The sequence below is a fragment of the Cervus elaphus genome, chromosome 5, assembly GCF_910594005.1.
Source record: "Cervus elaphus chromosome 5, mCerEla1.1, whole genome shotgun sequence".
Classification (NCBI taxonomy): Eukaryota; Metazoa; Chordata; class Mammalia; order Artiodactyla; family Cervidae; genus Cervus; species Cervus elaphus.
The window spans coordinates 116,425,284-116,451,021 of NC_057819.1; the positions used below are offsets into that span (position 1 = coordinate 116,425,284).

At 37.0% G+C, this 25,738-nt stretch overlaps 1 protein-coding gene across 8 annotated transcripts in view; it reads right to left on the reverse strand.

Moving 5' to 3' along the window:
- The window catches only part of GPATCH8 (G-patch domain containing 8), a 90,432-nt gene that overhangs the window by 23,132 nt on the left and 41,562 nt on the right, over positions 1-25,738 (reverse strand). For 5 of the 8 annotated variants that reach the window (XM_043904830.1, XM_043904831.1, XM_043904832.1 and 2 more), the window contains 2 exons: positions 20,209-20,276; positions 18,746-18,832 (listed from right to left, as the gene is read on the reverse strand). In XM_043904830.1, coding sequence (XP_043760765.1) covers positions 18,746-18,832; positions 20,209-20,276 — 155 coding nt within the window. Of the gene's footprint in view, positions 1-18,745; positions 18,833-20,208; positions 20,277-22,318; positions 22,364-25,738 lie in introns of all 8 variants that reach the window. The other 3 variants (XM_043904834.1, XM_043904835.1, XM_043904836.1) reach the window with 1 other exon arrangement.

The window sequence follows — 25,738 nt, forward strand, 5'->3', positions numbered from 1 at the left end:
ACAAAACAAGACCAAAAAACAAAACAAGACCAAAAAACTATGCAAATTGCAGAAAGAACCAAATGAGATTTTTACAACTGAAAAACCTAATTGTAAAAAGTTTTTTAATGAATTAACTATTTAGGGGATGGTCTAAAAGAGAGTCAAGAAACAGCTCAAATTAGATGTAGCAGGGGTGGTGAAAATGTTCTGGAATTAGACTGCAGCAATAGCTGCATGACCTTGTGGAATATACTAAAAACCACTGAACTGTACAATTTAAAAGGATGAGTTTCATGGCAGGTGAACCATATCTCAACTGATACGACGGCTGAACACTTCTCAGAAGGGACAGAAGACAGGATGTCACAGGTACATGAAGCACAAGGTACACCACACAGGTTAAATGAAAAAGCAGCACCTAATACTCGCTAGTGAAACTCTAAGTTATGGGATCAAAGACAATGAAATCATAAAACTACTCAGAAAAAAATTAAGGATCACCCATAATCAGACTGATAGCAGATTCAAAAGCAATTAAAAAAAAAAAAGATAGAAAACAGTATGCTTCAGTGTGAGAGAAAACATTTTTAATTGTATACCAAAAGAAAATTGGTTGAGAAATGATGAAATAAAGGCATTTCTAGATAAAAAGAGAATTTACCAACAGATTCATTAAAAAGGACCTTCCTAAAGCAGAATTTTCGAAATCATATGTTGTGACCCACTAGTAGGTCATGACATTGATTTAGTAGACTGTAACAAATAGAAATATCATGCTGTGGAACTGCTGCAACTCAATATGCCAGAAAGTTTGGAAAACTCAGCAGTGGCCACAGGACTGGAAAAGGTCAGTTTTCATCCTAATCCCAAAGAAAGGCAATGCCAAAGAACGTTCAAACTACTGCACAATTCTCAGTACTCATCTGAGTACTGCACAATTCTACTGCACTCATCTCACACACATGACAGAAGTGACTTAGCAGCAGCAGCAGCACCACACACTAACAAAGTAATGCTCAACATCCTCCAAGCCAGGCTTCAACAGTACGTGAACCATGAACTGCCAGATGTTCAAGCTGGAGTTAGAAAGGGCAGAGGAACCAGAGATCAAAGTGCCAACATCTGTTGGATCATCGAAAAAGCAAGAGAGTTCCAGAGAAACATCTACTTCTGCTTTATTGACTATGCCAAAGCCTTTGACTGTGTGGATCACAATAAACTGTGGAAAATTCTTAAAGAGATGGGAATACCAGACCACCTGACCTGCCTCTTGAGAAACCTATATGCAGGTCAGGAAGCAACAGTTAGAACTGGACATGGACCAACAGACTGGTTCCAAATAGGAAAAGGAGTATGTCAAGGCTGTATATTGTCACCCTGCTTATTTAACTTATATGCAGAGTACATCATGAGAAACGCTGGGTTGGAAGAAGCATAAGCTGGAGTCAAGATGGCCGGGAGAAATATCAATAACCTCAGATATGCAGATGACACCACCCTTATGGCAGAAAGTGAAGAGGAACTAAAAAGCCTCTTGATGAAAGTGAAAGAGGACAGTGAAAAAGTTGGCTTAAAGCTCAACATTCAGAAAACTAAGATCATGGCATCTCGTCCCATCACTTCATGGCAAATAGATGGGCAAACAGTGGAAGCAGTGTCAGACTTTATTTTTTGGGGCTCCAAATATCACTGCAGATGGTGATTGCAAGCCATGAAATTAAAAGACGCTTACTCCTTGGAAGGAAAAGTTATGACCAACCTAGACAGCATATTGAAAAGCAGAGACATTACTTTGCCAACAAAGGTCCGTCTAGTCAAGGCTATGGTTTTTCCAGTGGTCATGTATGGATGTGAGAGTTGGGACTGTGAAGAAAGCTGAGTGCCGAAGAATTGATGCTTTTGAACTGTGGTGTTGGAGAAGACTCTTTTGAGAGCCCCTTGGACTGCAAGGAGATCCACCCAGTCCATCCTAGAGGAGATCAGTCCTGGGTGTTCATTGGAAGGACTGATGCTGAAGCTGAAACTCCAATAGTTTGGCCACCTCATACAAAGAGTTGACTCACTGAAAAAGACCCTGATGCTGGGAGGGAATGGGGGCAAGAGGAGAAGGGGACGACAGAGGAGGAGATGGCTGGATGGCATCACCAACTCGATGCACATGAGTTTGAGTAAGCTCTGGGAGTTGGTGATGGACAGGGAGGCCTGGCGTGCTGCGATTCATGGGGTCGCAAAGAGTCGGACACGACTGAGTGACTGAACTGAACTGAACTGAACAACACAGAAGGGTGAGAAGCGGAAAGGAGTGATACATGATTGCTTTGCTAGCCTTTTATAGCAGAGTAGGTGCCATTACTCTCATGAGCAGCTCCTTCTAGTTAACAGACCTAAAGATAAATCTCATTGCAAAGGTTCTACAATCGGTTTTTTATTTGGTTTAGTATCTTTTGGACACTTTCAAAGCGTCTCTATCATCTAACATCTCTCTACCACTTCTCAAGTTGAGCTACTTAATTAGTAAGCAAGAAAAGGTTGCTGTATTTTGTGGAAGGCCAGTACTGAACTAGTTTGGACAGACTAGTTAAGATTGAAAAATGAATATGTGGCACATTATGATGCCCAATTTTCCTGAAAACTAAGGTGCAGATATATGATCTACCATCTCTTCCTGTGAAATGTATTTTCATGAGACTTTGATTCAAAAGTGAGCCGTACAAAAAGAAGTGCCAAGTGGAATCCATCTTCTAGCAATGGTGGCTGCAAAAGCATATTGATTACAAGAGATTCCTTATTGTATCTCAAGTCTTTCAGTGGGAACCACATTCCTTCTTCCCTAAGTAATTTCTTTGAAATTTCTTTTAGATGAGTCTTTTGCTGGCAAATGGATTTTTTTAATCTGAAAATTTATTTTTAATCTTTATTCTTAAAGATATTTTTGCTGGGTGTACAATTACAGGTTGATGGTTGTTCTGAGCATATTCAACATTCCATTAGATTGCATCAATAACAGAACTGACACCGTATTCTGATTTCCTCATAACAGTTCTTCAAAGATTGTCTTTTATTTGATATTGTACAGTTTTACCAGGATGTGTCTATGTGTACACTTCCTTTGTATCTTGCTCGAGAGATTCATTAGGCTTCCTGAATATGTAAGTTGTGTCTTTCATCCAATTCTGGGATCTCTTCTTTGAACACTGCCTCTGCCATTTTTCTTTCATTCTGGAACTCTAGATAGAGTTAAACACATTAGTTTTACATTCTTTACCATGTAACTCATTTTTTTCGTGTATTTTCCATTTCTCTTTTTTCTTGCCCTCCCTCTTTCCACTTTTTGCTACATTCTTCAGATGTGTTACAATTCAAAATTCAACTTTGTGCAAAATGCTATTAAATCTTCCCCATAAGTCTTGTGCCCTTCCTTATTCATAATCTCAATTCCTTAAAAAAAATTTTTTTTAAACAAATCCATAGTTTATTTATTTTTCAGTAAGTTTAAATCCTTGAAGAGTAGCAGCATCACACTGATTCTGGATCCAATGGCCTTAGCAGGAAAGATTGTTTCGGAATTGGTATGAAGCATGTCTCCTTGAGTGTGAGTTATCCTTCCCCAGATTACTCTGGTTTTGTTAGGTTTTTCACCAGGAGTCAGTGAGTTGTTCTTTGCTTTGCACACATAAGCACATCTCTTGCCTAGACAGAATTCAGTTTCATCTCAAGCATATACACCTTCAATTTTCAGGAGAGTTGTGTGGTTCCCTCTGGTTCCATAGATCCCGCTTATAGCCAGCAAAAATGGCCTCGGACCACAACCTTCCAGACATATTTGTTGTTTTAGAAGTCCTATTCCCAGCAAGCCTCCAGAGTCCAAGATGGTTGAAAGAGCCCAATTTATTCTTAAACATACTAAATATGCTTGTCTTACATGCTTTAATCTGTGCTTACAATTTTAGAATCTTAAGTCTTAAGAGGTCTGACTTGTCTCTCTTTTTTCCTCCATTAACTCAAGCCCACAGTGTCTAGTTTCTCAGTTGGATTTATGATCTGACTATGATCTCTTATTTGGGAAAGCTTTATCTAGGAGTTCTTTTTTCAAGTGTGTGACTAGCAGGATTTTAGTTCCCCATTCAGGGACTGAATCTGGGCTATAGCAGTGAAAGCGCCACTGCACCATCAGGTAAATTCCCTTTACAGGAGTTCTTTGAGGCCTAAGTTGTTCCAGAGAAGTTTGAATTTTCTTCTTCCCAAGGGCCTGAGATCACTTTATCACATATTTCATTTGTTTTCAAAATGTCCCACCTTTTTATTTTATGTCCCACTAAAAAAGAAAAAAACTTCTCAGTCATTATCTCTACTTTCTCCTATTAGGATTTTGAAAATATTGCATTAAACTGTTAGGATATTACCCCATTGATCTTAGATACTCTGTTGTGTTTGGTTTTTTTTTTTTTAATGTTTTCTTTCAATTTCAGTTTGGATAATTTCTACTGACTTGCTTTCAATTTTACAGATTGTATCCTCTGCTGTGTTTAGTCTGCTGCTAAGTTCAATCTTCATCTCTGATACTGTATTTTTCCTTTCTCCCTGGGTATTTAATTCATTTTCATGACAATAACATCATCAATATGCTAGAAATCTCCCAGTCCAACATTTCTTGCTGAGACCAACAAAAGAATGCAGCTATAAAGAGGAAAAGAAGTAGGGGAAGGGAAGGTGGGTAAAAAGAGAAGACAAAAAAAGATGGCAGATTTAAATCCAAGTATACTTGAAATCACTTTATCTATTACTAGATTCAATATTCCAATTAAGAAAGACTAGGAGGAAAAAAGAAATTAGAAGATAAACTGACTAGATAAAACACCCCTAAATAATCTAATTAAATACTGATTACAAAAGTTAACAGAAAAAGGGTGAAAAAAGATGCATTCTCTATGAATAGAAGGGAACTTCCTCAATCTGATAATGCTATCTATGAAAAACGCCAGCTAACATCACACTTAAAGACTAAAAGCTTGCCCCCTAAAATCAGAAGAGAGACATTTGTTCCCTTCTAAGACAGTTATCTGCTTTTGCCATTTCACTGCTAAATGAGTTTAGCAAAGTTGTAGGATACAAGATAGGATACAAGATCAACATAAAAAATAACACTATCATAAAAAACTAGAATGTGTGTGTGTGTGCCTAGCCACTCAGTCGTGTCCACTCTTTGTGACCACATGGACTGTAGCCCACCAGGCTCCTCTGCCCATTGGGATTCTCCAGGCAAGAATATTGGAGTGGGTTGCCATGCCCTCCTCCAGGGGATCTTCTCAACCCAGGAACTGAACCCAGGTTTCCCACACTGCAGGCAGATTCTTTACCATCTTAGCCACCAGGGAAGCCCAAGAATACTGGAGTGGGCAGCCTATCCCTTCTCCAGGGAAACTTCCCAAGCAAGGAATCAAACCAGGGTCTCCTGCGTTGCAGGCAGATTCTTTACCAGCTGAGCTACATGGGAAGCCCAAAAAACCACAATACATAGGATTAAATTAACAAGAGAAATATAGAACTGAAACATTGAATTTGTATGGAAACACAAAGGACCTGAAACAGAGAACTTAAACATTGAATGTGTATGGAAACGCAAAAGATCCCAAACAGCCAAAGCAATCTTGAGAAAGAAAAACAACTGGAGGAATCAGAGTCCCTGAGTTCAGACTATACTACAAAACTAGAGTAATCAAGACACTGTGGTACTGGCATAAAAACAGAAATATAGATCAATGATACAAGATAGAAAGCCCAGAGATAAACCCAAGCACCTACAGTCACCTAATCTATGACAAAGGAGGCAAGAATATACAAGGGAGAAAAGACAACCTCTTCAATAAGTGGTGCTGGGAAAACTGGACGACTCTAGGTAAAAGAATGAAATAAGAACACTATTTAACACCCTATACAAAAATAAACTAAAAATGGATTAAAGACCTAAATGTAAAATCAGACACTATAAAACTCTTAAAGGAAAATACAGGGAAAACATTATTTGACATAAACCACAGCAAGACCTTTTGGACCCACCTCCTAAAGCAATGAAAATTAAAATAAACAAATGGGATCTAATTAAACTTAAAAGTTTTTGCATGACAAAGGAAATCATAAACAAGACAAAAAGACAACCCAGAGAATGGGAGAAAATATTTCCAAATGAAGCAACAGACAAAGGATTAATCTCCAAAATACACAAACAGCTCATGGAGCTCAATATCAAAAAACGAACAAACAATCCAATCAAAAAATGGGTGGAAGACCTAAACGGACATCTCTCCAGGGGAGACATACAGATGGCCAAAAGGCACATGAAAAGATGCTCAACATCATTAATTATTAGACAAATACAAACAAAAATTACAATGAAGTATCATCTCACACAGGTCAGAACGACCATCATCAAAAAATCTACAAACAATAAATGCTGGAGAGTGGAGAAAAGGGAACCCTATTACATGTTGGTGGGAATGTAAATTGATATAGCCTCTGTGGAGAAGAGTATGGAGGTTACTTAAAAGACTAAAAACAGAACTACCATATGACCCAGCAATTCCACTACTAGGCATATACCCTGAGAAAACCAAAATTCAAAGTGACACTTGTTCACTGCAGCCCTATTTACAAAAGCCAGGCAGGACATGGAAACAACCTAAATGTCCAAAGATAGATGAATGGATAAAGAGGTGGTACATGTATACAAGTGAATATTACTCAGCCATAAAAAAGAACAAAATTGAGTCATTTGTAGAGATGTGGATGGACCTACAGTCTGTCATACTGACTGAAGTTAGTCAGAAAGAGAAAAACACCATATATTAGTGCATACATGTGGAATGTAAAGCAATTATACTTCAGTTTTTAAAAACTGAAAGAAAGAAGATCTAAATAAATGAAAAAACATCCCGTGTTCATGGATTGGAAGACTTAGCAATGTCAAGATGGCAATACTCCCCAAACCAATCTACAGATTCAACATAATCCTTATCAGAATCCCAGATGGGGGATTTCCCTGGCAGTCGAGTGGTTAAGACTCTGATGGTCCAGCAGTTAAGAATCTGCCTGCCAATGCAGGGGACATGGGTTCAATCCCTGGTCCAGGAAAATTCCACATGCTATGGGGCAACTGGGCCCATGAGTCAGTGCCACAACTACTGGAGCCAGTGCGCCCTAGAGCCCGTGGTCTGAAACAAGAGAAGCCACCACAATGAGAAGCCCACACACCGCAACTAGAAGACCCAGCACAGCCATAAATAAACACATAATACATTTTTTTTAATTTAAAAAAAAAAAAAAGACTGCACTTCCAATGCAGGGTTCAATCCATGGTCAGGGAACTAAGATGCCACATGCTGCAAGGTGCAGCCAAAAACAGAATAAGTAAAAAGATTTAATAAATAAATAATGAAAGAACTGCACTGCCTTCTTTGTAGAAAGTGACAAGCTTATTCTAAAATTCACACAGAACTGCAAGGGACCAAGAATAGCCAAAACAATCCTAAAGATGAATAAAGCAGAAAGGCTGACACTTCTCAATTGCAAAACTTGCTACAAAGCAACAGTAATAAGTGTGTTTCTCCAAAGGCATGTAGATCAATGGAATATAATTGAGAGGAAAAACCCCATATATTTATGGTCAACTGATTTTTGATGAGGTGCCAAGGCCATTCATTGGGGAAAAAATAGTCTTTTCAACAAATAATGCTGGGACAACTGTGTAGGCACAGGCAAAAGACTGAATTTGGACCCTTTCCTGTTAATTTTGACATGCAAAAATTAATTCAAAATATACCAAAGACCCAAAGCTGTAAGAGCTAAAACTATAAAACTCTTCGAAGGTGTAAAACATAGGTGTAACTTTTCATGGCCTTGGATTAGGCAATGGGTTCTTAAATATGATATCAAAAACACAAGCAACGGAAGAAACAAAGATAAAATGGACTTCACCAAAATTTAAAACTATGAACAACAAAGGACATTATCAAGTGAAATGACAATAAAAAAAGGAAGAAAATACCTGCAAATCATACATCTGACAAAGGTCTCATTCCAGAATTCTTATAACACAATAAAATGACAATTAATAAAACACAGTCAAAAGACAGACCTCCCTGGTAGTCCAGTGGTTAATAATCCTCTTGCCACTGCAGGCAACACAGATTTGATTCCTGGTCTAGGCAGATTCCACATGCCACCGGGCAACTAAGCCTGTGTGGCACAACTACTGAAGCTCACACACCCTAGAGCTGGTGCTCCCCAAGAGAAGCCACCACAATGAGAAGCCCTTCCATCGCAACTACAGAGTAGCCCCCACTCAGACCCAGCACAGCCAAAAATAAAACAAATTAAACATTTTTTTTAATTTTAAGAAATAGTGTTATTTTTAAAAAATGCACAAAAGATCTGAATAGACATTTCTCAAAAAAACATCATTAAAAGGTCAATAAGCACATGAAAAGGTGCTCAACCAAAACCACAAGAAGGTACTGCTACTTCATACCTGCTACAATGACTATAATAAAAAAGAAAATGAGTGTTGAAGAGAATGTAGAGAAATTGTAACTCTCACATAGTACTGGTGGGAATGCAAAATGGTGCAACCATTTGTAGAAGAGTGGTGGTTCCTTAAAAAGTTAAACACTGACTTACTATTTAACTACCAATTTCATTCCTAGGTATACACAAAAGAGAATTGAAAAATATATTCACACCAAAACTTGTACAAGATGTTCAAAGCAGCATTATCACAATAGCCAAAAAAGTGGAAACAACTCATATGGCCATTAATTGATGAATAACCAAACAAACTGCAGTATACTCATACAATGTAATATTATTCAGTCATAATTAAATTTAACATTTTACTATTATTAAATTAAACATTAATTTAATTATTAAATTATTAATAATTTAATATTATTAAACACAATAGTTATTATTATTAAAAAGGGAATGGCATTTTGATATATATTATTTATTTACATGGATGAACTTGGGAAACATAAAGCTAAGTAAAAGAAGTCAGATACAAAAGGCCACATAATGAATGATTTATTAATAATTTACATGAAATGAACAGAATAAGCAAATCTATAGTGACAAAAAGTTGTTGCCAGGGGAAGGAGAACTGGTGGGGTCGGGGGAAGAATGAGGAATGACTGCTGAAGAGTACAAGGTTTCTTTTGGGAGTAAAGTAAATGTTCTAGAATTAATGGTGATGGTTGTACAACACTGGGAATATGCTAAGTTACTAAACTATATATTACATATGGGTGAACAGCAGCAAAAAAAATCTATCTGAAACAACATAAATGAATGATAAACACAAAATTCAGAATAGTGCTTACCTCGGGAAGAGGAAGGAAATGGGATGGGATCATAAAGTTATTGATAATGTCCTTTTTCTTAAATAGAGCAGAATGTTAAACACAAGTATCTATAGTTGCTTTTTATATCTTACACATATTTGCTAAATATCTTATCAATATTGATACTAAGGGTATCAAAATAGGACAGCATTTTTTTTCCCCATTAAAAGTGTAGTAGAGATATTTGGCTTTAAAATGTGGTAAAGCTATTTGGCTTTAAAACTACATACAACTTTCACACACAAAAAAAAAGAATGGAAGGCAGTGAGTGTAGACTATTCTTTCAAAAATAGTAGCTGCAGTGATTAAGAGTCAATAGAGTGAAGTTTATTTTGGTTTTAGTGGTCCCTTTCCCCTAAGAATGTGTGAGTATGTTTACTGGTGATAGGAAATGAATGAGTAAGTTTGCCAACATAAGAAAAAAGATGTAAACTTCCTCATAAGACAGAGAGGATTAGGATCCAGAATTCAGATGTAGGTAAGAACTTCATTTGACAAACGATGAAAACGAGGGAAAAACATTTAAGGATGGGAGCAGATAGACCAAAGTTTGATGGTAGATTTATAGGTAGAAGAAGGCACTCTCATTTGATAGTCTAAATTGTCTCTACGCTTCCTACTAGGAGTAAGAAAAGATGCAAGAAGGACAAGGGTAGCTGAGGGAAGGTGAGAGCTTGAGGATCAGTGCTTGAGAATGACAGCTGAACAGACTAAGAGGAAGATAAAGCATGAAAGGATTCCTTGGCAGTTCTGAGAGTCCACTGAGTTGGCACTAGTCCCAGACTATACTACTGCAATGATGTAGAAATGAAGGATGCAAGTATTTGTACTGAGTGGAGATAGGTTCTTGGTAAGCAGGCATGACAAAAAGGATTAGGAAGAAAGGAAGCTGGAATTGAAGTGTTGAGAGGAGGAAAAAATCAATCTGTGGTGTTCAAGAACTATAAATTAAGGAGTGGCTAAGTTACTAAAGTCAAGGTTCCAAGGTCATGTGAAGGTGAAGAACAAATATGAAATAAAGGAGTGAAACATCAAGAAAGGGAGAGGGGGAAAAAAAAAAAGAAAGGGTTTCAGGAGCTGTGTAATTCAAAGTTGATCAGATTTCTGAGTAAAAAAAATCTGATCAATAAAATGAGAATAAGTAATTCCTGTTCTATCTCCACAAAGTTCAAAAGTGAAATAATGCATGAGACAAGTGCTCGGGCCTGGTGCACTGGGAAGACCCAAAAGGAATCGGGTGGAGAGGGAGGTGGGAGGGGGGATCGGGATGGGGAATACGTGTAAATCTATGGCTGATTCATATCAATGTATGACAAAACCCACTGAAATGTTGTGAAGTAATTAGCCTCCAACTAATAAAAAAATTAAAAAAAAAAAAAAACTGAAATAATTTCTTGGTCAGGAGAGAAAGGGTCTCAAAATATAACGTAAAATTTAAGGAGGTTGTGTACTACTCGATATTTCACGTATTAGTTACTTGATAACTTTTACTTGAAAAACAATAAAAATGCATTCTCTAAAATGTTTATATTCCTGATAGTGTATCAAATGAGATGACAATCAAAACTGCAAACTACACAAGGAAACAAATCACTGTGAGAAAGTTAGAAACAGCAAATTACAAAAACATTTATGAAGTACTACAGATAATAGAGACTTGAAAGAAATTATAAAATAAAGAAAATTTATAATGCTTTAAGAAAAAAAAAGGCAGAAATAGTAACCGAAAGGCAAAAGTTTCATTTACCAAAAAATTGGCAATTTTGGGGGAGAAGAATCAAAAAGATATTTTAAAAGGCATGGATTCTCAATACAGTTGTTTTTAAAGAGGTCATTGAAATATAATAAAACTATTTATAAATATTAATTTTTATTTTATTTATTTATAAATATTAATTTTAGAATATACATGGTAGGTATATAAGTATTCAGTGTATAGATCTTTCAATTTTCCTGTGTGCTCAACAATTTTCATTATAAAGTATCACTGAAATAAAAATAAGTAAATGATAAATTAGGTACAACTAGAAGAGAAAATCCTCTATACTGTCTTCTAAACTCTATGTTTTTCCCTTTTTACATTTAAATCTTTAATCCATCTGTAGTTGATTACTGTACAGTATGGGGGTACAGCCTCTTCCAACAACACAAGAGAAAACTCTACACATAGACATCACCAGATGGCCAATACCAAAATCAGACTGATTATATTCTCTGCAGCCAAAGATGGAGAAACTCTACACAGTCAGCAAAAACAAGACTGGGAGCTGACTGTGGCTCAGATCATGAATTCCTTATTGCCAAATTCAGACTTAAATTGAAGAAAGTAGGGAAAACCACTAGACCATTCAGGTATGACCTAAATCAAATCCCTTGATTATACAGCGGAAGTGAGAAATAGATTCAAGGGATTAGATCTGATAGAGTGCCCAAAGAACTATGGATGGAGGTTCGTGACATTGTACAGGAGACAGGGAGCAAGACCATCTCCAAGAAAAAGAAATGCAAAAAAGCAAAACGGCTGTCTGAGGAGGCCTTACAAATAGCTGAGAAAAGAGAAGGGAAAAGCAAAGAAGAAAAGGAAAGATATACCCATTTGAATGCAGAGTTCCAAAGAATTGCGAGGAGAGATAAGAAAGCCTTCCCCAATGATCAATGCAAAGAAATAGAGGAAAACAATAGAATGGGAAAGACTAGAGATCTCTTCAAGAAAATTAAAGATACCAAAGGAACATTTCATGCAAAGATGGGCACAATAAAGGACAGAAATGGTATGGACCTAACAGAAGCAGAAGATATTAAGAAGTGACAAGAAACCTAGATGCCCATCAGCAGACGAATGGATAAGGAAGCTGTGGTACATATACACCATGGAATATTACTCAGCCGTTAAAAAGAATTCATTTGAATCAGTTCTAATGAGATGGATGAAACTGGAGCCCATTATACAGAGTGAAGTAAGCCAGAAAGATAAAGACCAATACAGTATACCAACACATATATATGGAATTTAGAAAGATGGTAACGATAACCCTATATGCAAAACAGAAAAAGAGACACAGATGTACAGAACAGAATTTTGGACTCTGTGGGAGAAGGCGAGGGTGGGAGGTTTCGAGAGAACAGCATCGAAACATGTATATTATCTAGGGTGAAACAGATCATCAGCCCAGGTTGGATGCATGAGACAAGTGCTTGGGCCTGGAGCACTGGGAAGACCCAGAGGGATCAGGTGGAGAGGGAGGTGGGAGGGGGGATCGGGATGGGGAACACATGTAAATCCATGGCTGATTCATGTCAACATATGACAAAAATCACTACAATATTGTAAAGTAATTAGCCTCCAACTAATAAAAATAAATGGGAAAAAAAAAAGTGACAAGAATACACAGAAGAACTACACAAAAAAGATCTTCATGACTCAGATAATCACAATGGTATGATCACTCACCTAGAGCCAGACATTCTGGAATGCAAAGTCAAGTGGGCCTTAGGAAGCATCACTACGAACAAAGCTAGTAGAGGTGATGGAATTCCAGTTGAGCTATTTCAAATCCTAAAAGACGATGCTGTGCAAGTGCTGCACTCAATATGCCAGCAAATTTGGAAAACTCAGCAGTGGCCAGACTGGAAAAGGTCAGTTTTCATCCTAATCCCAAAGAAAGCCAATGCCAAAGAATGTTCAAACTACCGCACAATTGCACTCATCTCACACACTAACAAAGGAATGCTCAAAATTCTCCAAGCTAGGCTTCAACAGTACGTGAACTGTGAACTTCCAGACATTCCAGCTGGATTTAGAAAAGGCAGAGGAACCAGAGATCAAATTGCCAACATCTGCTGGATCATCGAAAAAGCAAGAGAGTTCCAGAGAAAATATTTACTTCTGCTTTATTGACTGTGCCAAAGCCTTTGACTGTGTGGATCACAACAAACCGTGGAAAATTCTTAAAGAGATGGGAATACCAGACCACCTGACCTGCCTCTTGAGAACTCAACATTCAGAAAAGTAAGATCATGGCATCCGGTCCTATCACTTTGTGGCAAACAGATGGGGAGACAATGGAAACAGTGACAGACTTTATTTTCTTGGGCTCAAAATCACTGCAGATGGTGACTGCAGCCATGAAATTAGAAGACGCTTGCTTACTCCTTGGAAGGAAAGTTATGACCAACCTAGACAGCATATTAAAAAGCAGAGACATTACTTTGCCAACAAAGGTCCGTCTAGTCAAAGCTATGGTCTTTCCAGTAGTCATGTATGGATTTGAGAGTTGGACATAAAGAAAGCTGAGTACCGAAGAATTGATGCTTTTGAACTGTGGTGTTGGAGAAGACTCTTTTGAGTCCCTTGGGCTGCAAGGAGATCCAACCAGTCTATCCAAAAGGATCAGTCCTGACTATTCATTGGAAGGACTGATGCTGAAGCTGAAACTCCAATACTTTGGCCACCTGATGAAAAGAACTGACTCATTTGAAAAGACTCTGATGCTGGGAAGGATTGAGGGCGGGAGGGGAAGAGCAAAGAGGATGAAATGGTTGGATGGCATCACCAACTCAATGGACATGAGTTTGAGTAAACCCCAGGAGTTGGTGATGGACAGGGAAGCCAAGCCTGGCATGCTGCAATCCACAGGGTCGCAAAGAGTCAGACACAACTGAGCAATTGGACTGAACTACACTGATGGGGGTAGAAGTTCAAAGTCACTATTTCCCATATGGATAACCAACTGTCTCAGAATCATTTACTGAAAAATTCATTCCTTTCCCCACTTATTTGCAATATCACCTTTCTCTTATTAAGTGGTCTAATATGTAAGGGTCAGCATCTGGGCTCTCTTTTCTGTTCCATTGGCCTATCCTTGTGCCAATATCACATCTTAATTACTGTAGCTTTCTATTTTATACTTTAAGAATGCTTTGACTATTCTTGAGCCTTTACACTTCCATATAAATTCTGGAATCAGCTTATCAAATTCCATACAAAATTTTGTTGGGATTTCTATTTGACTGATTTGAATATATAGGAAGATTGAGGGAAAACAAATGCCTTTATAATACTGGATCTTTTAATTCATGACCATAATAAAAAATCTCATTTTTAAAATCTATTGTTCTTTAATGCCTCATTGAAAATAATGCTTCAGAATTTTTCTCTTAAGTCTCCCACATCTCATTAGATCTATACTCAAATGCTTCATATACTTCTTTGCTATTACAACTGATGACATTTCGTTATCTCCAGCTTCTAATTCTCCATTGTTGATATGCAGATGGCACCCCTTGGTGGCTCAGATTCTTGGTAAAGAATCTGCCTGCAATGCAGGAGACCCAGGTTCAATCCCTGGGTCGGAAAGATCCCCTGGAGAAGGAAATGGCTACCTACTCCAGTACTCTTGCCTGGAGAATGCCATGGACAGAGGATGCTGGCAGGCTACAGTCCATATGCAAATTCAAATTTGATTTTGTATCAAGCCTCCGCTAAACTCTGTTATTTGTAACTCATCTGTAAATTCTCTTGGATATCTCTGAACATAATCATAGCTACAAACAAAAGACAGTTGTCTCTCCCTTTCATCTTATATATTTGTTTCTACCTGTCTGCCTTACTGCCTTGCTGCTTAAGACTTCAAGCACAATATTTAATGGAAACAATGACAAGAGGCATCCCTGTCATGCTTCCCTATCTCAAAAGGAAAGTTTTCAACTTTTCAATATTAAGTATGATGTCTCCTGTATAGTTTTTGTAGGCATTCCATCTGGTTAAAAAAGGTCCTTTCTTGGTTAGGTAGACAAGACATTACATCATGAACGAATAATCTATTAAGATGATAACATAGTTATTTCTCTTTAGTCACTTAACATGGTTGACCATATAAACTGATTTTAACATTAAATCAATCTTACATTCCTGGGATAACTTAGTTATGGTATATCCTAAATTAATTCTGGTATTTTAAGATTTGCATCTGTAACCTATGTGCAGGGCAGGAATAGAAACTCAGACATAGAGAACAGTCTTATGGACACAGTGGAGGAAGGAGAGGGTGGGACGAGTTGAGAGTAACACTGAAATATATACATTCAGTTCAGTTCAGTCACTCAGTCGTGTCCGACTCTTTGTGACCCCATGGACTGCAGCACGCCAGGCTTCCCTGTCCATCACCAACTCCCGGAGTTTACTTAAACTCATGTCCATTGAGTCGGTGACGCCATCCAACCATCTCATCCTCTGTCGTCCCCTTCTCCTCCTGCCTTCAATCTTTGCCAGCATCAGGGTCTTTTCAAATGAGTCAGCTCTTCACATCAGGTGGCCAAAGTACTGGAGTTTCAGCTTCAACATCAGTCCTTCCAATGAACATTCTGGATTGATTTCCTTTAGGATATACATCACCATGTGTAAAATAGCTAGCTAATGGGAAGTTGCTGTGTATCACAGGGAGTTCAGTCTAGTGCTTTGTGACAAACCAGAGGGGTGTCAGATGGGGTGAGAGGTAGGAGGGAGGTTCAAGAGGGAGGGGACAAATGTGTACCTATGGCTGATTCATGCTGACGTATGGTAGAAACCAACCAACACTGTAAAGCAATTATCCTCCAATTAAAAAAAGTTTAAAAAAAGAAAAAAAATTTAAAAAATCTGCATTTGTGTTATATGTCATATAATTAACTGTCCTTGTCAGGATTTATCTTCAAGGTGGTACTTTCTGTTGTTTTTTATAGTTACTAAGTCATGTCCGACTCTTTTGTAATCCCCATTGGCTACAACCTGCTAGGCTCTTTCTGTCCATGGGATTTCCCAGGCAAGAACACTGGAGTGAATTGCCATTTCTTTCTCCAGGGGATCTATGGTACTAGTCTCTTTCATTAAACGAGCTAGGATTTTTTCTTCATTCTCAATTCCCTGGAAGATCAGGAATACCTGCTGTTCAATGCCGAAGTTATTTCTTTTATGATTTTTGATAGAATGCAGTAGTGGCTATTTGGGCTGTATGGAAAGATTTTTCACTACATATTTAACTTATATAATTTATACATGTTATAAGATTACTGAGGTTTTCTATTTCTATTCAAGTCTATTTTAGGGAGTTATATATTTTAAGAATTTGTCTACTTAAAACTATCTTTACATTCAAAGCATAGTTATCCATACTATTTTTGTTTTACTGCCTGCCACATGTACAATGATATCCTCTCTTTTCATTATTCATATTGATTTTCTATGTTCTTTTCTTTCTTAATATCACCACAAGTATGTCAAAGAACAAACTTTTGGATTTGTTGTATATTTGTTTTCTGCTTCATTCTTTTTTTGTTCTTATCATTATCTTCATTACTTTTTTTTTTTTTTTAACATTCTTTGGGTTATTTTGCTATTCTTTTGCTAACCTCCCAAGAGAAACATTTACTTCATTTATTTCCTGCCTTTCTTTTTTCTAAGGTAAGCATTTAAGGGCATATATTTGCTATAAAATATCATATTTCTTTAGCTTACCTTACAGATTTTGATGTGTAACATTTCTATCTTTCAGTCCAAAATATTTTGCAATTACTATTGTGATCGCTGCTTCTACTGGCAGGACAAATAAAAATGTATATCTTAATTTTGAAAGGTTTTAAAAAACTTTTTAAAAAGCTAATTGTTTTGTGGCTTGATAACTTGATTTTCCAGGTGGTGCTAGTGGTAAAGAATCCGCCTACCAATGCAGGAGACACAAGAGAGGTGGGTTTGATCCCTGGGTCCAGAAGATCCCCTAGAGGAGGAAATGGTACCCTACTCCAGTATTCCTGACTGCAAAATTCCACGAGAAGAGCCTGGAGGGCTACAGTCTGTGGGGCCACAACGTGCTGGACATGAGAAAAAAAGCACACACACAAACAAAACTTGACTTCAGTTCTCTGAAATCTGTTCATACTTTATGACACCAAACATGGTAGAAAAAAAATTTTTTTTTAAATATATGTTTCATATACATTTGAAAGTTGCTATTTTCAAAGTGATTGGATGCACAGCTCTATAAAAGCATTAGGTGAAATTTGTTAAATGTGTTGTTCCAATCTTCCAAACATCCTTGCAGATATTTCTTTCCTCTACTTTTATCAATTACTGAGAGATATATATTAAAATCTCCCATTACTGTGATAGATTTAACATTTCTACTTGTAGTTGTCAGTTTTTGCTTTATACATTTTTTTTAAATGGTAGAACACAGGTTTTTAAAAATGAATCCCTTTTCTTTCTGCTCACCTTAAATACCAAGACCAAAATCAGTTTATATATGGTAATTTTCACTAAATCTGTTTCTTACCTTCAAATTTACCTATTTCATAGTAGAGACTGAACTTACTAAAACATCTTAAAAGGTAAATACGTTGGTCTTTTATTTCCAAGAGAAAAACAATCAGAAATTTATTACCAGGGGCATCATGCATACACATCCGAGTACTCAGTGCTGGCTAACTCAAAAGGGGCGGTTAGAACTTGAGCTTATATGCATCGTAACAAAGTAACAGTAACTTCTTAGAGAAGTGAGAAGACAAAGGAAAAGGACTTTGAGTTTCTAGAGCAGCAAATGGGGGAACTAATGGAAGATAAGGGTTAGTAAAGGTTTGCTTCCCTGTTGGTGCTAGTGGTAAAGAACCTGCCTGCCAATGCAGAAGACATGAGATGCAGGTTCAGTCCCTGGGTCGGGAAGATCCTCTGGAGGAAAAAATGGCAACATACTCCAGTATCTTTGCCTGGAGAATCCCAAGGACAGAGGAGTCTAGCAGGCTACAGCCCACAGGGCTACACAAAGGAGGACATGACTGAGGCCACTGAGCACACAGCACGACAGAGGTTTGCTCCGTAGACCTCTCTGGTGCCCACCTCTGGGCTGACTATGGTCTACAACTGTCTCTGGTGATTCATTTCTGTCCTCCTGGTAGAGAAGGGAAGGGGGATGCCTTCGTGAGTTATTCTGAAAGCTAAAGCTAACTTATATTCTAAGCTACAGTTTTCTATTACTATCAGCTTAAAAAGAAAGATACTAAAGTTCTCAATTGTTATTCTTTAAACACCTCATCCATTAAAAAAGGAAAAAAAAGGCTTATCAATAGGTACCAAGCTCTCAAAGGACTCACCAATTCTTACTATTATTACCTAATGTATTCCAGGCATTGTTTTCAAACACTAATGTAATCTCCACAACAGACATACAAAATGGTTGTTATTATTGTCTCTATAGTTTTTACAGAAGCAATAACAAAAACCTGAGGACTAAGGCTAATCAACACCAAATGGCAAACAAATATTGTTGTCAAAGGATTGTTCTCACCAAAATGAGTATCTCAGTGCGAAAGCCCCACTGGCAAGAATGGTTTCATTTAAGTACCTTGTACTTCTGCCTCAGTTCTTCCGTGTCTTCTTTTTCTACCTCTAGGACACGGCGCCGTTCGGTAGCATCTTCAGCATAATCAAGCTTAACAAAAGTAGGTACAATTAGTCTTAATTGCCACAGTAAAAGTCATTTACACAACTACAGTACTATATGAAAATAAAAAACTGCAATTTGCTCAACTACCTCTTGCTTTATTGTCACACCGCAGAGAAAAAACATGCAAAATAGTTCATTAATCCTTTCATGCTGATGGTTCTCAACAGGCATAGTTGATGATAACAGACTTTACTTCAACGTTCAATGCCAAAGACTTAGCAGTAAATGGAGCATAATATTTCAAGCAATGGAAAGAAGGCATCTCAGATGAGAGCAGTACACAGCTCTACTGCTCAGTCACTAAGTACTGTCCAACTCTTTGCAACCCCAAGAATTGCAGCAAGCCAGGCTTTCTTGGCCTTCCCCATCTCCCAGAGTTTGCTCAAGCTCATGTCCACTGAGTTGATGACGTCATCCAACCATCCCACCCTCTGTCGCCCCCTTCTCCCTTTGCCCTCAATCTTTCTCAGCATCAGGGTCTTTTCCAATGAGTCGGCTCTTCATATCAGGTGGCCAAAGTACTGGAGCTTCAGCATCAGTCCTTCCAATGAATATTCAGGGTTGATATCCTTTAGGATTGGTTGGTTTGATCTCCGTGCTGTTCAAGGGACTTCTCAAAAGTCCAGCACCACAGTTGGAAAGCATCAATTCTTCAGCGTGCAGCCTTCTTCATGGTCCAACTCTCACATCTTCACATGACTACAGGAAAAACTATAGCTTTGACTACATGCACCTTTGTTGGCAAAGTGATGTCTCTTCTTTTTAATATGCTCTTTAGGTTTGTCATAGCTTTCCTTTCAAGGAGCAAGCTTCTCTTAACTTCATGGCTGCAGTCACCGTCCACTGAAAATAAAATCTGCCACTGTTTCCATTTTTTCCCCATCTATTTGCCATGAAGTGATGGGACCAGATGCCATGATCTTAAGTTTTTTGAATGTGAGTTTTAAGCCAGCTTTTTCACTCTCCTCTTTCACCTTCATCAAAAGGCTCTTTAGTTCCTCTTCCATTCGGCCACTAGAGTGGTATCATCTGCATATCTGAGGTTGTTGACACAGCTCTGTAGGGGCAAAGCTTCTACCACAACAAATATTTTAAGATTTGAGCTACAGAGCCTACTGAAATGAGCATAAGGGCCTGGGTTTAAGTCTGATCTTGTCTTGTGGCATAATGCTGGGGCAATCACTCACTTCTTTATAAAAGGGGCATTATTTGCCACCTACCTACCTCAAAGACAGCACTACATGAGAATATAAAATAAATTTTAATTTTCCCTCAAAAATATTAATATTACACCTGAATTTTGGAATTAGTATCCATTTTAAATACCCCATAAAACAAGTCAACCAATGAGATCAATTTACCTCCATTTCCATGCGACCCATGCCCATGACATCATACTTGACGACGATTGGAATGGGATCTGTTCTCCCTGTAACAGGAACATATAATCAAGGTGAGATGTAAGGCTAAGCCAACATTTCGCTTTACACATTGGGTTTGGGTGGTTAGAGATCTTGCCTTGGAGTGCAGAGACCAGAAAGCTACAGTGAACCAAACACAAGCCATTCTCACAGCTTACAACCAAACCTACCTCTCCAGTTTAAGCCCAACTAACCACCTTGGCTGACCTTCCAGTTGGGGATGATTCCAGATTACTAAAGCAAAATTAAATAAGTAATGCAAAGCATTTCTACGCAACGGCACCAGGAAGTTTAGAATCAAAAACACCTGAAATTCCTTTTTAAAAAGACTCCCAAATAACTTTCCATCAAGAATCCCTTCACGCTTACTGTTCACTGACATTTTCCCACACACACTTTTAAAACTGGTAATAAATATGTCAACTGACATGTTTAAATCGGAAGAGCACAGTTTCAAATATGACACAGGAAAATTCAATAACTGCAACTCAGCGTGTTTAATATTTCTTTGTATTCAAAAGATGCTTTACAATGAAATGAAGGGGTGAAAATAATTAAAAGGAATGCAACAGTTAGTTGCCCTGAGGAAAAAAATAGTTTTACTTTTAAACTGGTGCTCTAAGGTCCCATTTTTCCAGAGTGGATTTAACACTGACTGCGGCAATCAGTAAGCTGTGAAAAGGACTAGTTGCGAAGAAAATTGACTTTCAACTAATTGATCTATGCTGGAGATTTTTAAAAATGTATATTTAATCCACTCATAACCAGCCAAACAAAGCAAAATGGGGCAGACAAGCACTTTACTACCACAGCTGTTTTACATCACAACTTGCGCTGTTTATTGTGATGTAAGCCCACTGAGAAGAGGACTTACCTTATCCGTTGTATACCTTTAGTGAAAAAACACAATGTTTACTTCCCTCATCATTTCACTCAGGCTGGTGTAAACAATTGTTTTTTTATTTTTGGTTTTTTTTTGGTTATACACACATATATATTATACCTTTGGGCTAAAAGTTGAGTTTTGTCAGGCTAAATCTGAGATATTAGCAAAACTGAATTTGGGGGGTAAAAAAAAAGCAGTAAACGCCACACCCATGACTAGGATTAGTCCCAGAGGGAAAAAAAACTGTTTCCAAAGTGACCAGCAACCACTTGAATCTAGTTGCTCTGTATTTGTGGGATTGATTTTTGTTTCAAAAAGAAATGAAAAACAAATTCAGAAGTTTAATTACTTATCACCAATCTCCCATTATTGCTTTTAAACAATAAGCAGCTAATCGAGAATTATCACATGAAAAAAAAATTTAATAAAGAACATCTCACACCAGAAAAGAGAACAAAGTTGTAAACAGTCTTATTTTAGATACTCTCAAAAACTGCCAGTTAAACAAAATAAAAATGCACTACTACCTTATGCCCAATGGTATAATAAATAAGCAGTGACTGCAATCTTTAGCAAAAGGACCAAATTAAGACAGGTTATAAAAATGACTTCCTAGGTGCAATATCACTTTCATAACGTCTCAATCAGGGATTTACTGGTAAAAACAAATGGTCCAATGAAAGAATTGAAAAGAAATGTCAAAGTTATTTTTTTTGTTTTGATATCTTTTTTGATCTGTCAGAATTTGCTTTGTTAAGAATCAAGAAAAATTTGGTAGAAATTCATTACCTCTGTAAACCCCTGTTATAAACTCTGCATTAGTACTTTTGCCTTCTAAGGCAGTCAAAGTTTGTTTTAATTTATTTATAAATTGCAGTAGCAAGTGCTAGTGCCCATTATATTGTGGGGAAATCAAGTTTTTACAGTATCAGAATTTAATGTTTTAACTGATTTTTTTTTTTTTTTGGCAATTCTAACACAAACAGATACATCCCTTCTTAACATTACCCTTTAATGAACAAGGATCAGACAAGTTGCATAAGGAAAGGAAAGGAAAATGAAAAAGACCAAGCAGAAGGATGAAGGCTACAACAGAGAAAGTAAGCCTAACATATTGGTGCACTGATGACAAAGGAGTAATTCAGTCTGAAAATAAAAAATTACCACTGCTAAGTTTACCATCACCACAACAAGTCCAGGATCATAATGCTGTAAAAAAGAAACACCATTTGTTAGGCAGAAACCATTAGGGTAGGAAACAGGCCTTCTAGCAGGCAGACAGGATGGGGTAAAGTAACAAATTGGGCTTTGTCCCTCCCCCAATTTCAGCTGGGGACGCAGCAAGGACACTTTGTGCTACGCAGTTTTCATACCGGTTGCATCAGGGTATGAGATTTTTGTACTGCTACTTGAGAACATGAACAACCTCTTCTACAACAATGCAGGGGGTTGGGGGGAAGGTGGGAGAAAGTGAGAGAACTATCTCTCGCTTCCAATCTCTCATTTAACTACTCATTCTGTTAAATCAATACTCAAGGTCCAAGGTGGGACTTGTTCCTTAAGGAAATAACATCAAAGACAGATCATCAAGTGATTATCAAGTCACTGGCTGCACTAAAAGAACTCTAAGAGGACTGTCTCGTGGAGGGGATCATCAAGACCTCACTATAATAAATAAAAGGTCTGGAAAATAACCTTAGATTTTTCAGTGCTTGGAAAACTGGCACATTTGAGTTCTGTTATGAATGAATAAAACTTTTGAGGTAGACTTTCTTAGAACTATGTTTCCTTTTAATGAACTCTTCCCAAGCCCACCAACATCTTTCTTTCTGCACACAATAAAGCCAAACTTTGAAGAACACCAGGAACTCCAGAGAAATTGGCATCGAAAGGCCTGTCACATTTACAATTAGTCCACTCAGAGAAACAGTCTGGCTTTAAAAACAATCTGAAGGTAACACTGCTGCCTCCGCCAAGTTGTAATTTTTTTTCATTAGAGGTTCCAGACCAAGGAAAAATCCCACTGGGAAAAGATACTGAAGCATACGTACATGAAGAGGCTGCAGTATTTAAAAAAAAAACAACAACAACAAACCCTCATTTATTCATTTGTGATCAATGATAAATCCTATGATAAAGAACACTACTGTGGCATACCTGAGTAACAACCTATACTGATGACTTTTCAATGGTAAGTAGCAAAAGAATGTTTGCTAATACAATAAGCCCCTAGAAAACTCAACTTCTTTTTAATACAAATTGAACTAAATCCAGTTTCTCTTATTTCTTGGTTTCTCTTAACAGGGACGAGTATTTCTTAAAATACATTAAAATAAGAACATTTTGTTGTTTATTTCATTTCAAAGGAAGCAACTTCAACCAGAACACTAAATACTTTCCTTAGAAGAAACTGTCCTCTTCAGCCAAAGATCTATATATAGATACTCTGACTGATCTAGCTGACGGGACATGGGTGGGAAAAAAAACATACTACTCATAGAAAATTCTACTATCAATGTATTCATGTGAGGGGGAAAAACTGATATTCATATTTTCTAAATAAAAACTTTAAATATATATATATACAAGTATTGAATCATTATGCTGTATACCTGAAACCAAAATAATATTCTATATCAACTGCACCTCAATAAAAAATTTTTTAAAGAGATGGAAAAAACTTTTAATGAGGTTTCATTGATCAACTGGTACTGTACACTCTATATTTTAGAAGGTAGGCTTACTTCTACAATGACACATGTGCTAAAATACTCATGTACACATCTCTTGCTAAAACGTAAAGGTATTATAACTTACATTAACTGAAGAGAGAATAAGGCCAAATATGAAAATTCACTGATTGCTTACAGCCACAGTTTCTGAGAATGAGCCCTTCCATTAATCAGTTTCGATTTTGAAACACTTTAGGATACTCCAATATACAAAACTGGCCCAAAGAACTGAGCTATAGAGAAAATTTTCTTTCTTTTTTTTTTTAAACAAACTCCAGGAAAAGGACAACTGGGGAAAAAATAGTGAAGAACCATAATCTGATAAACAGCACATTTCACAAACAGAAGACACATGACTTCTCTACAGAAACAAATTAGAAATGAAGAAGCTTCCAAAGTGATTAAAACCGTTTCTGGACAGTCAGCAGATAAGATAACACTACAATTTACCTCTGCTGCCTGTTCCTTTGCTGAGATTCATCCAATAAAAAATAATTATTGAGTTGTTTCTACATACCAGGCATTACTGGAAGGCTTTGGGCATATTTTTTATGTCAGTAATTAAAACAAAGTCCTATACCCCATGAATTATCTATAATTAGGCAAAATAATCTTACCAATATAAACTTATGGCATGAGGGAGTAGAAAATAACATTTGTGGACCCAATGCATGTATGGTTCAAAAAGCCTTAAAATGTCTAACGTCTTTCAAAGAAGTCTAAAATTGTTTTCAAAGACTGACCCTAATAAGGCAGAAGTAAATATAAAAGCCATCAGAAAGTCACCAGTTCTATTTCTAAAAAGCCGCTAAATTGATAAAAGCCAAGAATCTGACCTGACATCTTAAATTTATTTCTTACTTTAAGCAACTCAAATATATATGTGAAAATCAAGAATAATACAAAATTAGGATGGTGACTATTCTCTGATTTGTAAAACTACTCAAAGTAAGACTCTATAGTAAGCTATGTTAGTGTGTTTAAATATAATTTCATTCATTTAAAAAAACAGTGATTATATACAACTTTCAGAAATACTTTCTGGGTAAAAAGTGGTATATTATTTCCAAACCAAAGCTTTACTTCTGCAAATTTTTCCTTAAAATAAGTCTTCAGGAGCATAAAAATAATGATCACTTAGATATCTACTTCTTAGTAAACACCAAGTATATTAATTATACCCTATGAGTATACCCTTTAAGTTTTTCTGTTTTTTTTTTTTTTTTAAGAATTCCTACTCAAAATAGAATCCAAATTCTCTAGTGCTACAAAAACTAACCATATTTTTGCCACAGACTGTTTAATAATGTATACAACAACCAGGTTATTTTTATTTTCAGGCACAGGTGTTTTTAAGGGCACAAGTTTAAAAAACTATGACCTAAAAATCCTTCCATCTTTCCAAACAATCAGAGCTACTTTCTAGGACAAAATAGTTCAATTTTAATCATGTAATCTAATATATTAAGAAAAGGTTAGTTTTGTTTTGCTTCTCTTGGTTAAGCATACATATATTTATTTCATTGTTTTATCAGTTGACAGGGCCTCAAAACAATCCCCTGGTGGCTCAGTGGTAAAGAATCTGCCTGCCAATGCAGGAGACGTAGGTTTGATCCCTGGGTCACGAAGATCCTCTGGAGAAGGAAATGGCAACCTACTCCCAGTATTCTTGCCTGGTAAATCCCATGGACAGAGAAGCTTGGTGGGCTACAGTCCATGGGGTCACAAAAGAGTCAGACACCACTTAGTGGCTAAACAACAATGTAGATGGTATAGTAGTAAGTCCTATGGTATTGTAATAATCCAACAATCCAGTGTTTTCTTAGAGTTGTATTCACTTTATTAAGTTACT